Source organism: Procambarus clarkii, chromosome 55 (genome assembly GCF_040958095.1).
Source record: "Procambarus clarkii isolate CNS0578487 chromosome 55, FALCON_Pclarkii_2.0, whole genome shotgun sequence".
Classification (NCBI taxonomy): Eukaryota; Metazoa; Arthropoda; class Malacostraca; order Decapoda; family Cambaridae; genus Procambarus; species Procambarus clarkii.
Window position 1 is genome coordinate 30,594,194 of NC_091204.1, and position 16,160 is coordinate 30,610,353.

A 16,160-nucleotide genomic window follows, 5' to 3' on the forward strand; every position below is an offset into this window, starting at 1 on the left:
GCTTTTTTTTTAGAATATCTGGAAAGGTTTGGAGTTCAAGTGACTTGTTGAAGAGCAAAGCAATAGCAGGGGCTAAAGATCTGGAGGCTTTTTTGTAAATTAAAGTTGGTATCTCCTCAAGGGCACTAGACTTGGTTTTAAGGGAAAGGATTATCTCATTGACGTCAGTGGAATTAATAGGCTTTAGGTACAGAGACAGTGGATAGTTACCTGTAAGATAGTCCTTAATGTCAGTACTGGAAGATGGAATATCATTTGCAAGGGATGACCCAATGGAAGAGAAAACCTATTGAACTCAATAGCAGAATCAGAGGCTGAAAGCTGACCATCGTTATTGGACAGGAGTGTTGGTTTGTTATTTAAAGACTTCTTTGATCTCAATATTTGTGAAATTGTGCTCCAAGTTTGTTTAATGTTGCTCTTTATTTGGGTAAATTTATCTTCGTAGTATTTAGTTTTGGCTCGTCTAATTATCTTAGATAACAATAATGAGTAATTCTTTGAGAATTCTTTGGAGACAATTCCTAACCTATACTTCTTCTCAAGGTCATGTTTTTTATTAATGGATTTAAGTATTCCCTTTGTAAGCCAAGGATTGTTAAGCCTTTTGGTTGTGGCTTGTTTTGTAAGCATAGGACAGTGAAGGCAATGAACGCAATGTACAAGGCTTTTCTCTGCTTCCTGCACTTTTCTTGAAGCTGTCTCAGGGTGAACACCATGTCAGTGGTCAACCTCTGCTGGAAACCACACTGACTCGGGGTACACTCTTCAGCAAGAATCTGAAGCCTGACCAAGATGACCCTGGCGAAGAGTTTGCTGACGCTGAGGAGGGAGATGCTACGATTGTTGTTTACATCGCTTCTGTCACCTTTATTTTTGTAGAGAGTGATGATGTTTGCATCTCATGTCTTGTGCCACCGAGCCCTCCCTCCAGCACTGGCACAGAAGTTCATGAAGCTCAGTTTTAAGTGTTCCACGAGCGCACTTGAGAACTTCAGGCGGAATCTCGTCGTCTCCTAGGGCCTTCCCTGAGGAAAGTGAATCCACTGCTTTCTCAACTTCTTCCACAGTCGGTTCAAGGTCAAGTTCTTCCATGATGGGCAGGCACTTGATTGCATCCAAGGCTTCTACGCTGACCAAGTGCTTTCTGGAATAGAGTTCGGAGTAATGCTCTACCCAGCGATTCATCTGTTGATCACGGTCTTTAATGATCTCTCCAGTGGCTGACTTAAGAGGAGCCGTCCTGTTTTGTGTAGGGCCTGTTGCCTGTTTGATCCCTTCGTACATGCCTCCTATGTTGCCAACAGTGGCCGCAGTCTGGATGCTGGAACAGAGTCGGAGCCAGTAATCGTTAGCACAGCACCTCACAGTTTGTTGAACTCTACTGCGGGCAGTACGGAGGGCCTGTAGGTTCCTTTCTGAGGGCAGGTTTTTGCAGGATGAGAGAGCTCGTCTCTTTTCCTCTACAAGGGGTAAGAGTTCCTCTGCAATGGCCTCGAACCAATCTGCTGACTTGTTCTGCCTCTTACCGAAGGTGGATATGGCAGTTGTAACACGGGACGGTATTGGCTCTACTCTGTCCTTTACCCTGTCCGTGACTATGCTTACTGAAACTTAAACCGAATTCCAAAGGACCCCAGAGTATACTCTATAGCCGAGTCCCACGCCACTTGGTCTTAGCTGTTTGACCGGCTAAGCTTCTATAGCCACGTGACGTCGTACTAGGTTTTTCTAGCAAACTCAAGGATCGTCAAGACACCCTTGGTTTGGTTGCAGGTAGAGAGTTTAAGAGAACACCAACTCCTACTCAGGTTAAACGCCTCCTAGACAAAAGTACTCAGGACACACGGAACAAAGTTGCTTATGTTGTCCAAGTGTTTAACGAGCTTAAATGTTACCTTAATTCCCTTGACACTTAACCATGGCTCATCAAACAAAAACAATTAAGTTTCTTTCTTGGAATATTCGAAGTTTAATCTTCGGATAAATGACGTAATCTTGTATGCTAAAATGAGAGACGTGGATGTGATGTGTTTACAGGAACCATATACGTCCACAACTATCAAGAAGGTCCCACCCAGGATACCTGGGTATATAGCATACAACAACATATTGGAACTGGTTACTAACGTATATTAAGAGTGGATTAATCTGTAAACTAATTAAAAATCACAGGAGTGATAGTATACATTATCAAAAATTCAAATTACAAACTGCAAATAGCCATTTCCTACTGTATAACATATATGGACGATGTAGTGTACTTAAAGCAGACCTGCTACCGACACCTACAGGTAACACAGCTATGTTATGTATGGGTGACTTTAATGCTCGTCACACTGCTCTTGGTGATGTTCAGTGTAACAATAATGGAAGGGTCTTCTTGAAATACCTTAATGATCATAATATTACTGTGTATGATACTGATAAACAGACCCATTTATTGGGGGTAGACTGGATTATGTGATTGGATACAGCCTAGTAGATAGCAACGTTAACGTTAAGCTCATCCCAAAACTAGTAAGTGATCATTTTGCAATATATTGTGAATACAATGTGGCGGCGGATATTAGGTCCAATCCTCATCCTAGAGTTAAAATTAACATTCCAGACAATCTTAAACAGCACTTTAAGGCTTATGTACATAAGTGGTACACTGGGTATACACCTGTATCAGTGGACCACTTTTACAATGATCTTGTCAGTATATTACCAGTTATTATGATACCTGGGTTAAATCAAGGAAAAAAAAGAACACTCGTTCTTCCTCATGGACAGAGGATCCTATTATTATTGCAGAGCTAAAGCGCTTCAGCTGCTGACTCTTATAAACGATACAAAACAGCTGACAATTTACTTGCATTCCTTAATGCCAACAGAGATTTTCGCGAGCTTAAGGGTCAAGTTAAGGACACATATTGGGAACAATTCCTACAAGGTATCAATAGAACTACAACATTATCAGAAATGTGGAACAAATTAAAAACATACCAAACCTTCAGCCCCAGTTCAGCTTCATCATACTCCTGCAGAATATGCTGACATGCTCTTAGCTCAATGGTCTAGTGTCTCACAAATTTCTTCCTTACCCCCAGATATACAGCAGCATTTAAGACATACCAACATTAACAAACTTTAATATTGAAATAGCACGCCTCACCAGATTTAACAGATCAGTTTGCTATAACCCCCTTTGAATTAACATCAGCATTAGGAAAACCTAAGCAAACTGCCCCTGGTGAGGATGGTATAACTTATAACACCTTGAGCTTACTGAATGATGTCCCTAGCCATCCTCTGCTTGACCTCTATCAAATGAGTCTCTCACAAGGTATCTTGCCAAAGAAATGGACACAAAGTCTCATAATACCATTCCTAAACCTAACTCTCAAAATTCAGCCCATTTCCCTTACATCTTGCATGTGTAAAGTCTTGGAGAATTGTTCTCAATCGTGTCATGTTTCAGGTCAAAGAAAAACTGGCCCCAAACCTATATGGGTTCATGCCCAAGTGTAGCACACAAACATGCTTTGCTGAATATTTTGTAAACTCCCAGGATGGGACACAGGCAGCCTTTATTGACCTAAAGTCAGCTTTCGATGTAGCGAATGGCGAAATAATATTAGAGCAACTTGCTGAATTTGGAATCAAAGGTAATCTTCGAGTTGGATAAAGAGCTACCTATCCAACAGGCGTGCTAGTATCCTATTTAAAGGAGTTAAAAGTACAAGAACAGATGCATTCGAACTAGGCACACCTCAAGGTGGTGTCCTAAGCCCTATGCTCTTCAATATACTTATGCACAAACTTATCCATGACATACCTATACAATCTACGGAAACTGTTATATGTTATGCTGATGATATTTGTATTATGGCACACAGTAAACCAAGGCTACAAGTGTTACTTGATGCATTCTCCAAGAAAGTAGTAGAATGTGGCCTCATAATCTCTGTTGATAAAACAAGGGTTCTTATTCCCCATTCTCTTCATGTTAACTATACTATTAATGGAATGCCCGTGGAGACTTGCGAGTCTTATAAATATCTTGGAGTCGAGGTTAATGATACAAATCTCGTCAGCAACCTGCGCAAAAAACTAGTTGAGCGTCTTAAACCTCTCAAAACTCTTGTTGGCAAAGGATTTGGCATTAACATAAAATATGCTCGTAGTTTTTATATTGCCTTTACACGATCTGTTGTTGATTATTATGCCTTGCATCTTCTTAATTTTTCTCCTAAACAATTACAAGGCCTAGATGTAGTACAGAATGATGCCATGCGCATCATCCTGGGTTGTCCTAGAACTGTCAGAATTGTTAACATGAGAAAGGAACTAAACTTACCTTCCATTTACGAAAGAATAGTTCTACTTAGTACTATGTTTTGCGCCAAAACTTTGAAAAATAATGGTCCCCCAGCTCTATTCAAATTAAATTGAGATCCATTCTAAACAATTCTGACTGTTCCCTCAATCCGCCGCAAAAAGCTCCCTACAGTGTGTGGCTCAGTTGTTGTGCCTATAATCTTCAGAAACTGAATGTGTCTCTTAACCCTGATAAAACTGTTCACTATATTCCCCCTTGGAAAGATGTGGAGGTCTCTCTGCATTATACTCCCATCAGTGTAAAATAAATGTATAACACTGACATTTTGAGATGTATAACATTAGAAGCTATTGACAGTCATCTTCAAATTCTCAAACGACTGAATCCTATGCCTTTACTGATGGCTCTGTGCAGTTAGGCACTGGTAGAACAGGTTGTGCATGTGCAGTGTATAAAGGGAATGAAATGATCATGACTAGTACACAGAGATTGAACAACTGGGCAAGCACGACACAGACCGAGCTATTGGGTATTTATCTAGCCACTGAATACCTTAAGCTCAATGGTGGTGGAGTTATTTTCTGTGACTCTAAAAGTGCTCTGCAGTCCTTAAATAACCCATCACAATGTATGTTGAAGTAGCTTGTAATATTAAATGGAATGAATTTTTGCCAATGATAATAACTCTTGTATAAAATTTGTGTGGATCCCATCCCATGTTGGAGTTGGAAAACATGACTTTGTAGATCGATTGGCCAATGAGGCTTGTAGGAAAGAAAACATTGATTATGACTTTGGACTATGTAATGCAATTATTAATAACATACAAATTAAAGAAATTACTTCAGATTTAGAAGAACTAAGAAATGCCCAGAGGCCTGAAAGCTGCAGTATTAAAAGTTATGACAAGTTTTGTAATAATAGGTATTTGAATGGTCAGCACAGTAACCGAACCAGGCAGTGTGATGTAGTCATTGCGCGAATTCGCCTTGGCTATAGACACATTGGCAGGTTAGTGAGGCTGAGCCACTACCAGAATACTCAGATTGTAAATTCTGTGATAAACCTTTAATGCAATGGCATACATTGGCAATACACATTTAATACTAGTGTGTTGTTGAAAAAAGAATAACTACATAAATTAATATTCATGACACTAGGCTAATCAGCCAAGACATCACTATACAGTTTGAGCACATCATACACCAGCTACAGTATGATCATACTGGTGTATGTGTGGTCATAACACCACCTCACACCCATATGGTAATATCACAACACACCATGGTCCAGTATGGTAATATCACAACACACCATGGTCCAGTATGGTAATATCACAACACACCATAGTCCAGTATGGTAATATTACAACACACCATGGTCCAGTATGGTAATACCACAACACACCATGGACCAGTATGGTAATATCACAACACACCATGGTCCAGTATGGTAATATCACAACACACCATGGACCAGTATGGTAATATCACAACACACCATGGACCAGTATGGTAATATCACAACACACCATGGTCCAGTATGGTAATATCACAACACACCATAGACCAGTATGGTAATATGACAACACACCATGGACCAGTATGGTAATATCACAACACACCATGGTCCAGTATGGTAATATCACAACACACCATAGACCAGTATGGTAATATGACAACACACCATGGACCAGTATGGTAATATCACAACACACACCATGGACCAGTATGGTAATATCCCAACACACACCATGGACCAGTATGGTAATATCACAACACACACCATGGACCAGTATGGTAATATCACAACACACCATGGTCCAGTATGGTAATATCACAACACACCATGGTCCATTATGGTAATATCACAACACACCATGGACCAGTATGGTAATATCACAACACACCACGGACCAGTATGGTAATATCGCAACACACCATGGTCCAGTATGGTAATATCACAACACACCATGGACCAGTATGGTAATATCACAACACACCATGGACCAGTATGGTAATATCGCAACACACCATGGTCCAGTATGGTAATATGACAACACACACCATGGACCAGTATGGTAATATCACAACACACACCATGGACCAGTATGGTAATATCACAACAAACCATGGACCAGTATGGTAATATCACAACACACCATGGACCAGTATGGTAATATCACAACACACCATGGTCCAGTATGGTAATATGACAACACACCATGGACCAGTATGGTAATATCACAACACACACCATGGACCAGTATGGTAATATCACAACACACACCATGGAACAGTATGGTATTATCACAACACACCATGGTCCAGTATGGTAATATCACAACACACCATGGCGGTAATATCACAACACACCATGGTCCAGTATGGTAATATCACAACACACCATGGTCCAGTATGGTAATATCACAACACACACCATGGACCAGTATGGTAATATCACAACACACCATGGACCAGTATGGTAATATCACAACACACCATGGACCAGTATGGTAATATCATAACACACCATGGTCCAGTATGGTAATATCATAACACACCATGGACCAGTATGGTAATATCACAACACACCATGGTCCAGTATGGTAATATCACAACACACCATGGACCAGTATGGTAATATCACAACACACCATGTTCCAGTATGGTAATATCACAACACACCATGGACCAGTATGTTAATATCACAACACACCATGGTCCAGTATGGTAATATCACAACACACCTGAGTGATTGTGATATAACTGTGATAGTATGGTGGTGATATAGCAGTGAATGTAAGGAGGAAAAATATCAGTGTGAGGTGATAATGCAGAGACAGTGAAATGATGTTGGTGTAGCAGTGACAGTGTTATGTGATAGTGAGCTGTTGGTGGTATAACAGTGACAACAGCTGTCATATAGTGACACCAACAATTTGTTACTCAACATGGTCAGTATATGACCCCAAGTGTGGGCACTGAGGTGATGGTGATATATAGTGGTGATAGTGAAGCTACAGTGATACAGCAATGATAGGTTACAGTACTGGGAAGTTATAGCATTGATGGTGATACAGCCATGATTGTCAGGTATATGATACCAAAGTATAAATACCAAAGATAGTGAAGTTATGATGATATAGTGATAAAGGTCTGTCCTTAAATTACATTGGCATCAAAACATGCAGTCCATGGTGATGCAGGAGTGATGGTGATGGTACAGTGAACTAGAGTGGCAGCACAACACCACAGTAGTGATGGTACAGTGAACTAGAGTGGCAGCACAACACCACAGTAGTGATGGTGGTAGTACAGTGAACTAAAGTGGAAGCACAACATCACAGTAGTGATGGTGATGGTACAGTGAACTAGAGTGGCAGCACAGCACCACAGTAGTGACAGTGATGGTACAGTGAACTAAAGTGGAAGCACAACATCACAGTAGTGATGGTGATGGTACAGTGAACTAGAGTGGCAGCACAACACCACAGTAGTGATGGTGGTGGTACACTGAACTAGAGTGGCAGCATAACACCACAGTAGTGATGGTGATGGTACAGTGAACTAGAGTGGCAGCACAACACCACAGTAGTGATGGTGATGGTACAGTGAACTAAAGTGGAAGCACAACATCACAGTAGTGATGGTGGTGGTACAGTGAACTAGAGTGGCAGCATAATACCACAGTAGTGATGGTGGTGGTACAGTGAACTAGAGTGGCAGCATAATACCACAGTAGTGATGGTGGTCGTACAGTGAACTAGAGTGGCAGCACAACACCACAGTAGTGATGGTACAGTGAACTAGAGTGGCAGCACAACACCACAGTAGTGATGGTGATGGTACAGTGAACTAGAGTGGTAGCACTACACCCCAGTAGTGATGGTACAGTGAACTAGAGTGGCAGCACAACACCACAGTGGTGATGGTGCTGGTACAGTGAACTAGAGTGGCAGCACAACACCACAGTAGTGATAGTGATGGTACAGTGAACTAGAGTGGCAGCACAACACCACAGTAGTGATAGTGATGGTACAGTGAACTAGAGTGGCAGCACAACACCACAGTAGTGATGGTGATGGTACAGTGAACTAGAGTGGCAGCACAACACCACAGTAGTGATGGTACAGTGAACTAGAGTGGCAGCACAACACCACAGTAGTGATGGTGATGGTACAGTGAACTAGAGTGGCAGCACAACACCCCAGTAGTGATGGTGATGGTACAGTGAACTAGAATGGCAGCACAACACCACAGTAGTGATAGTGATTGTACAGTGAACTAGAGTGGCAGCACAACACCACAGTAGTGATTGTGATGGTACAGTGAACTAGAGTGGCAGCACAACACCACAGTAGTGATGGTGGTGGTACAGTGAACTATAGTGGCAGCACAACACCACAGTAGTGATAGTGATGGTACAGTGAACTAGAGTGGCAGCACTACACCCCAGTAGTGATGGTGATGGTACAGTGAACTAGAGTGGCAGCACAACACCACAGTAGTGATGGTGGTGGTACAGTGAACTAGAGTGGCAGCACAACACCACAGTAGTGATAGTGATTGTACAGTGAACTAGAGTGGCAGCACAACACCACAGTAGTGATAGTGATTGTACAGTGAACTATAGTGGCAGCACAACACCACAGTAGTGATGGTGGTACAGTGAACTAGAGTGGCAGCACAACACCACAGTAGTGATGGTGGTGGTACAGTGAACTAGAGTGGCAGCACAACACCACAGTCCACCACAGTCACCTCCGTAATGTCACTGTGGTTGACTGCTGCCCTCACCACATCAAAGCCACTCACCACATCACCGAAGAAACGTGACCACTTTTCAGTATCCTGGCAGTCCCTGATGGCGATGGCGAATTGGGCACTCTTGGGACCCCCCGGCACATACCTGGCCCACACAGCTCTTTCCCGGGCTGACCTCCGGTACTGCCCCTGGAGGTCAGGCAGCAGTGGGGCTCCTCCCTCACCATCATTACTCTCGTAGTCTCCGCCCACCACACTCTCCCACTCCCGACCCTTGTTCCACACCTGCAACAGTTTAGTGTTGCGGTAGGTGTGGCCACGCTGGCCCGTACACAACAACACAAACTGTCTGGCCAGCGGAGTGTCAGGGGTCAGCCGGATGGTGACCCGCCCTCTTGTTGACCCCGCCCACCCGAGGTCAAGGAACGCCAGGGTGCAGGAGGGGTCCAGCACGCCCACAACCTCTCTCTCCTGCAGGAAATGAAATAAATCATGCTGATAACTGTATAACAAAATGTTATCATATTAGTTATCATAACTCAGTAAGACTAGTGGGTGTATTAAAGTAACCTGGAGGGTGTGGGCGTGGGCGGGCGTGGGCTGACGCAGGAGTGGGTGGAGGTACAGCTGACCGTCTTGTAGAGTTATCCTGGCGGAGCGGCGGCCATCTTGGTCTTCCTGGACGGCCAACACCCGGCCAGCCTCCACCAGCCTCTTGACAGGCTCCCTCATCCTGCGGAGGTCCTCAACCTGTGGACAGTGTCAGCCCCATTATCACCTGTGGTCAGTGTCAGCCCCATTATCACCTGTGGACAATGTCAGCCCCATTATCACCTGTGGTCAGTGTCAGCTCCATTATCACCTTGTAACACTGTAAAAGTGTTTGGTTTATTTAATACATACATGGAGTACATGAGTCACAGACAAGGATCTGAGAGGCGCCAGGTTGTCGGCCTGAGATCTCACACCTCAAAGCGTTAATGACCCCAAGTGACCTGAGGTCAGATCATGCGAATTTCACCTTACTTCTACTAATCTCATAATTGGATCCTGGTAGCCTTCAAACATGCCGACGTTTAAGGAGTGGCTTGGTAGAGAGCCGGAGGCTATCTACTTGTGGGCGGAGTTAGCTACTAGGTTCCTCCAATATATACTCGGAGAACTATCGATTCGAGAGCATTAAGAATAGGAGACCAGCCAGCGGAGCAGAGCGGAGGCCAGCCGTCGAGATAGGCCGTCACCAGACGGGGGGTGACGCTGCCTGAAAATTGCAGACTTCCCCCCCCCCCTCTCTATTCAACTTAGACTCAGTCCTTGGTGAGTGAACATTTAGGTGACTTGGTCGTGTTGTACAAGTGTTGTGTGATGATCAGGGGCAGTCAGTTGTAGTGGTCTCAGATTCTTGGAGGATGACTCACTTTGAATATTAATCTTTAAACATTTTAATTGGATTGCTTAAGTTATGATACTTATCATGAAAAATATAATTGTTGAATTTATTATTTAAATGGACTTTATTTTGTTCCCTAGAGATTTTGAGTTGAGGTGAGAAAGCCTCTGTGGTTACTGGTTTCATGGTTTAGAATGAGTACATGATAAGGATGGGAACATACTAATAATGATCTCTTGATAACATCTTTGGTGAATATTGTGATACAGACAAGTTCCATTCCTTGTCTTGTATGTAATGATCATGAATGGATGGTGGCAGCATTTCGTCTTCTACTATCTACTCTTCTACTTCTACTATCTACTCTTCTACTTCTACCTATCTATTCCTCTCCTTCCACCCCTCTCTAAAACTCTCACTTTCTTCTAATGACCCTCCTCACTCCTCCCACCTCCCTACCTCTCACCCCAAACCCTCACTAATTACTTCACTATTCATTTCTTTCCTTCCGTTTTCTCTTATACGTTTGTGGCAGTGATTATGTATTCTAGAGTTCTCTCTGGAGTTTCAGGTAACTGATCAAGTGACGGCGCCTTGTAGTCGTAGCACCTAGGTAGTCAAATACCTAGGTTACAAGGTGTTGAACGAGAGAGGTTGCCTTAGGAACTCTGGGAGTGCTCTAGAATAGTTAGCTAACTGGGGACGGGATAACGGACTAGAGAGAGCTGTTTCCCCCGGCCTCGTTAGTTAACGGGGGGGGGGGGGGTGGAATAATGGACAAGATAGAGCTATTTCCCCCTCCCCCCGTTACAACCTGTGGTCAGTGTCAGCCCCATTATCACCAGTGGGCAGAGTCAGCCCCATTATCACCTGTGGTCAGTGTCAGCCCCATTATCACCTGTGGACAGTGTCAGTCCCATTATCACCTGTGGTCAGTGTCAGCTCCATTATCACCTGTGGACAGTGTCAGCCCCATTATCACCAGTGGGCAGAGTCAGCCCCATTATCACCTGTGGTCAGTGTCAGCCCCATTATCACCTGTGGTCAGCGTCAGCCCCATTATCACCTGTGGTCAGTGTCAGTCCCATTATCACCAGTGGGCAGAGTCAGCCCCATTATCACCAGTGGGCAGTGTCAGCCCCATTATCACCTGTGGTCAGTGTCAGCCCATTATCACCTGTGGTCAGTGTCAGCCCCATTATCACCTATGGTCAGTGTCAGCCCCATTATCACCTGTGGACAGTGTCAGCCCCATTATCACATGTGGTCAGTGACAGCCCCCATTATCACCTGTGGACAGTGTCGGCCTCATTATCACCTGTGGTCAGTGTCAGCCCCATTATTACCTGTGGACAGTGTCAGCCCCATTATCACCTGTGGTCAGTGTCAGCCCCATTATCACCTGTGGACAGTGTCAGCCCCATTATCACCAGTGGGCAGAGTCAGCCCCATTATCACCTGTGGTCAGTGTCAGCCCATTATCACCTGTGGTCAGTGTCAGCCCCATTATCACCAGTGGGCAGAGTCAGCCCCATTATCACCAGTGGAGAGTGTCAGCCCCATTATCACCTGTGGTCAGTGTCAGCCCCATTATACCCTGTGGTCAGTGTCAGCCCCATTATACCCTGTGGTCAGTGTCAGCCCCATTATCACCTGTGGTCAGTGTCAGTCCCATTATCACCAGTGGGCAGAGTCAGCCCCATTATCACCTGTGGTCAGTGTCAGCCCCATTATCACCTGTGGACAGTGTCAGCCCCATTATCACCTGTGGTCAGCGTCAGCTCCATTATCACCTGTGGACAGTGTCAGCCCCATTATCACCAGTGGGCAGAGTCAGCCCCATTATCACCTGTGGTCAGCGTCAGCCCCATTATCACCTGTGGTCAGTGTCAGACCCATTATCACCAGTGGGCAGAGTCAGCCCCATTATCACCAGTGGGCAGTGTCAGCCCCATTATCACCTGTGGTCAGTGTCAGCCCCATTATCACCTGTGGTCAGTGTCAGCCCCATTATCACCTATGGTCAGTGTCAGCCCCATTATCACCTGTGGACAGTGTCAGCCCCATTATCACATGTGGTCAGTGACAGCCCCATTATCACCTGTGGACAGTGTCGGCCCCATTATCACATGTGGTCAGTGTCAGCCCTATTATTACCTGTGGACAGTGTCAGCCCCATTATCACCTGTGGTCAGTGTCAGCCCCATTATCACCTGTGGACAGTGTCAGCCCCATTATCACCAGTGAGCAGAGTCAGCCCCATTATCACCTGTGGTCAGTGTCAGCCCCATTATCACCTGTGGTCAGTGTCAGCCCCATTATCACCAGTGGGCAGAGTCAGCCCCATTATCACCAGTGGAGAGTGTCAGCCCCATTATACCCTGTGGTCAGTGTCAGCCCCATTATACCCTGTGGTCAGTGTCAGCCCCATTATCACCTGTGGTCAGTGTCAGCCCCATTATCACCAGTGGGCAGTCAGCCCCATTATCACTTGTGGTCAGTGTCAGTCCCATTATCACCTGTGGTCAGTGTCAGCCCCATTATCACCTGTGGTCAATGACAGCCCCATTATGCTGGACCTGTAGCTCCAGGCCCCCCCACAACTGGCAGGAGGTTGGTGCAGGACCTGTAGCTCCAGCCCCCCTCAACTGGCAGGGGGGTTGGTGCTGAACCTGTAACTTTAGCCCCCCTCTACTGGCAGGGGGGGTTGGTGCTGAACCTGTAGCTCCAGCCCCCTCTACTGTCAAGGGGATGGTGCTGGACCAATAGTTCCAGCCCCCTCTACTCTCAGGGGATTTATGCTGGACCAGTAGCTCCAGCCCCCTCCTTACTGGCTGGGGGTTGGTGCTAGACCTGTAGCTCCAGCCCCCCCTCTTCTGGCAGAGGGTTGATGCAGGACCTGAAGCTCTGGCCCCCCTGTACTAGCAGGGGATTGATGATGGACCTGTAGCTCCAGCCCCCTCTACTGGCAGGTGGCGATTGGTCCTGGACCTGTAGCCCAGCTCCCCCCCCCCTCTTCTGGCAAGGGGTCGGTGCTGGACCTGTAACTCCAGCCCCCCCCCCTCTACTGGCAGGGGGTTGGTGCTGAACCTGTAGCTCCAGCCCCCTCTACTGGCAGGGGGTTGGTGCTTGACCTGTAGCTCCAGCCCCCCCTCCACTGGCAGGGGGTTGGTTCTGGACCTGTAGCTCCGGCCCCCATCTACTGGCAGAAGGTTGGTGCTGGACCTGTAGCTCCAGCCCCTTCTCTACTGGCAGGGGGTTGGTCCTGGACCTGTAGCTCCAACCCCCCCTCTACTGGCAGGGGGTTGGTGCTGGACCTGTAGCTCCAGCCTCCCCCCTCTACTGGCAGGGGGGTGGTGCTGGACCTGTAGCTCCAGCCCTGCCCCCCTCTAATGGCAGGGGGTTGGTGCTGAACCTGTAGCTCCAGGCCCCCTCTACTGGCAGGGGATTGGAGCTGGACCTGTAGCTCCAGCCCTCCTCTACTGGCAGGGGGTTGGTGCTGTAGCTTTAGCTCCAGCCCTCCTCTACTGGCAGGGGGGGGTGGTCCTGCACCTGTAGCTCAAGCACTCCTCTACTGGCAGGGGGTTGGCCCTGGATCTGTAGCTCCAGCCCCCTCTAGTGGCAGGGGTTGTTGCTGAACCTATAGCTCAAGCCCCTTCTCTACTGGCAGAGGGTTAGTGCTGGACTTGTAGCTCTAGCCCCCTCTACTGGCAAAGGGTTGGTGTTGGACTTGCACCTCTAGCCCCCCTCTGCTGGCAAGGGTTGGTGCTGGACCTATATCTCCAGCCCCCTCTTCTGGCAGAAGGTTGGCCCTGGACCTGTAGCTCCAGCCCCCCTCTACTGGCAGAGGGGTGGTGCTGGACCTGTAGTTCCAGCCCCCCCTCTACTGGCAGGGGGTTGGCCCTGGACCTGTAGCTCCAGCCTTCCCTCTACTGGCAGGGGGTTGGTGCTGGACCTGTAGCTCCAGCCCCCCTCTACTGGCAGGGGTTTGGTGCTGGACCTGTAGCTCCAGCCCCCCTCTACTGGCAGGGGGTTGGTGCTGGACCTGTAGCTCCAGCCCTCCTCTACTGGCAGGGGATTGGTGCTGGACCTGAAGCTCCAGGACCCCCTCTACTGGCAGAGGGGTGGTGCTGGACCAGTAGCTCCAGCCCACCTCTATTGGCAGGGGGTTTGTGCTGGACCTGTAGCTTCAGCCTCCGCTACTGGCCGGGGGTTGGTGCTGGACCTGTAGCTCCAGCCTCCTCTACTGGCAGGGGGTTGGTGCTAGACCAGTAGCTCCAGCCCCCCCGTCTACTGGCAGGGGGTTGGTGCTGGACCTGTAGCTCCAGCCCCCCTCTACTTGCAGGGGTTAGTGCTGGACCTGTAGCTCCAGCCCCCCTCTACTGGCAGGGGGTTGGCCCTGGACCTGTAGCTCCAGCCTTCCCTCTACTGGCAGGGGGTTGGTGCTGGACCTGTAGCTCCAGCCTCCCCCCTCTACTGGCAGGGGGGTGGTGCTGGACCTGTAGCTCCAGCCCTGCCCCCCTCTAATGGCAGGGGGTTGGTGCTGAACCTGTAGCTCCAGGCCCCCTCTACTGGCAGGGGATTGGAGCTGGACCTGTAGCTCCAGCCCTCCTCTACTGGCAGGGGGTTGGTGCTGTAGCTTTAGCTCCAGCCCTCCTCTTCTGGCAGGGGGGGGGTGGTCCTGCACCTGTAGCTCAAGCACTCCTCTACTGGCAGGGGGTTGGCCCTGGATCTGTAGCTCCAGCCCCCTCTAGTGGCAGGGGGTTGTTGCTGAACCTATAGCTCAAGCCCCTTCTCTACTGGCAGGGGGTTAGTGCTGGACTTGTAGCTCTAGCCCCCTCTACTGGCAAAGGGTTGGTGTTGGACTTGCACCTCTAGCCCCCATCTACTGGCAAGGGGTGGGTGCTGGACGTGTAGCTCCAGCCCCTCTCTACTGGCAGGGGGTTGGTGCTGGACCTGTAGCTCCATCCCCACACTACTGGCAAGGGGTGGGTGCTGGACCTGTTGCTCCAGCCCCTTTCTACTGGCAGGGGGTTGGTGTTGGACTTGTAGCTCCAGACCCCTCTACTGGCAGGGGGTTGGTGTGGGATCTGTAGCTCCAGCCCCCTCTACTTAGCAGGATGGGGGGGTGGGGTGGGTTGGTGCTGGACCTGTAGCTCCAGCCCTCCTCTACTGGCAGGGGGTTGGTGTTGGACTTGTAGCTCCAGCCCCCCCCCCCTCTACTGGCAGGGGGGTTGGTGTTGGACTTGCAGCTCTAGCCCCCATCTACTGGCAAGGGGTGGGTGCTGGACCTGTTGCTCAGCCCTTTCTACTAGCAGAGGGTTGGTGCTGGACCTGCAGCTCCAGCTCCCCTCTACTGGCAGGGGAATGGTGCTGGATCTGTAGCTCCAGCCCCCCTCTATTGGCAGGGGGGGGTTGGTGCTGGACCTGTAGCTCCAGCCCTCCTCTACTGGCAGGGGGTTGGTGTTGGACTTGCAGCTCTAGCCCCCCTCTGCTGGCAAGGGGTTGGTGCTGGACCTATATCTCCAGCCCCCTCTTCTGGCAGAAGGTTGGCCCTGGACCTGTAGCTCCAGCCCCCCTCTACTGGCAGAGGGGTGGTGCTGGACCTGTAGTTCCAGCCCCCCCTCTACTGGCAGGGGGTTGGCCCTGGACCTGTAGCTCCAGCCTTCCCTCTACT

General features: G+C 48.1%; 1 protein-coding gene across 1 annotated transcript in view; it reads right to left on the reverse strand.

Moving 5' to 3' along the window:
• Positions 1-870: 870 nt before the first annotated feature.
• Positions 871-16,160, reverse strand: part of LOC138352977 (uncharacterized) — a 44,390-nt gene continuing 29,100 nt past the window's right edge. Inside the window, exons 3-4 of the mRNA XM_069305640.1 lie at positions 9,239-9,414; positions 871-1,324 (exon numbers count right to left, since the gene is read on the reverse strand). Coding sequence (XP_069161741.1) covers positions 871-1,324; positions 9,239-9,414 — 630 coding nt within the window. The remainder of the gene's footprint in view (positions 1,325-9,238; positions 9,415-16,160) is intronic.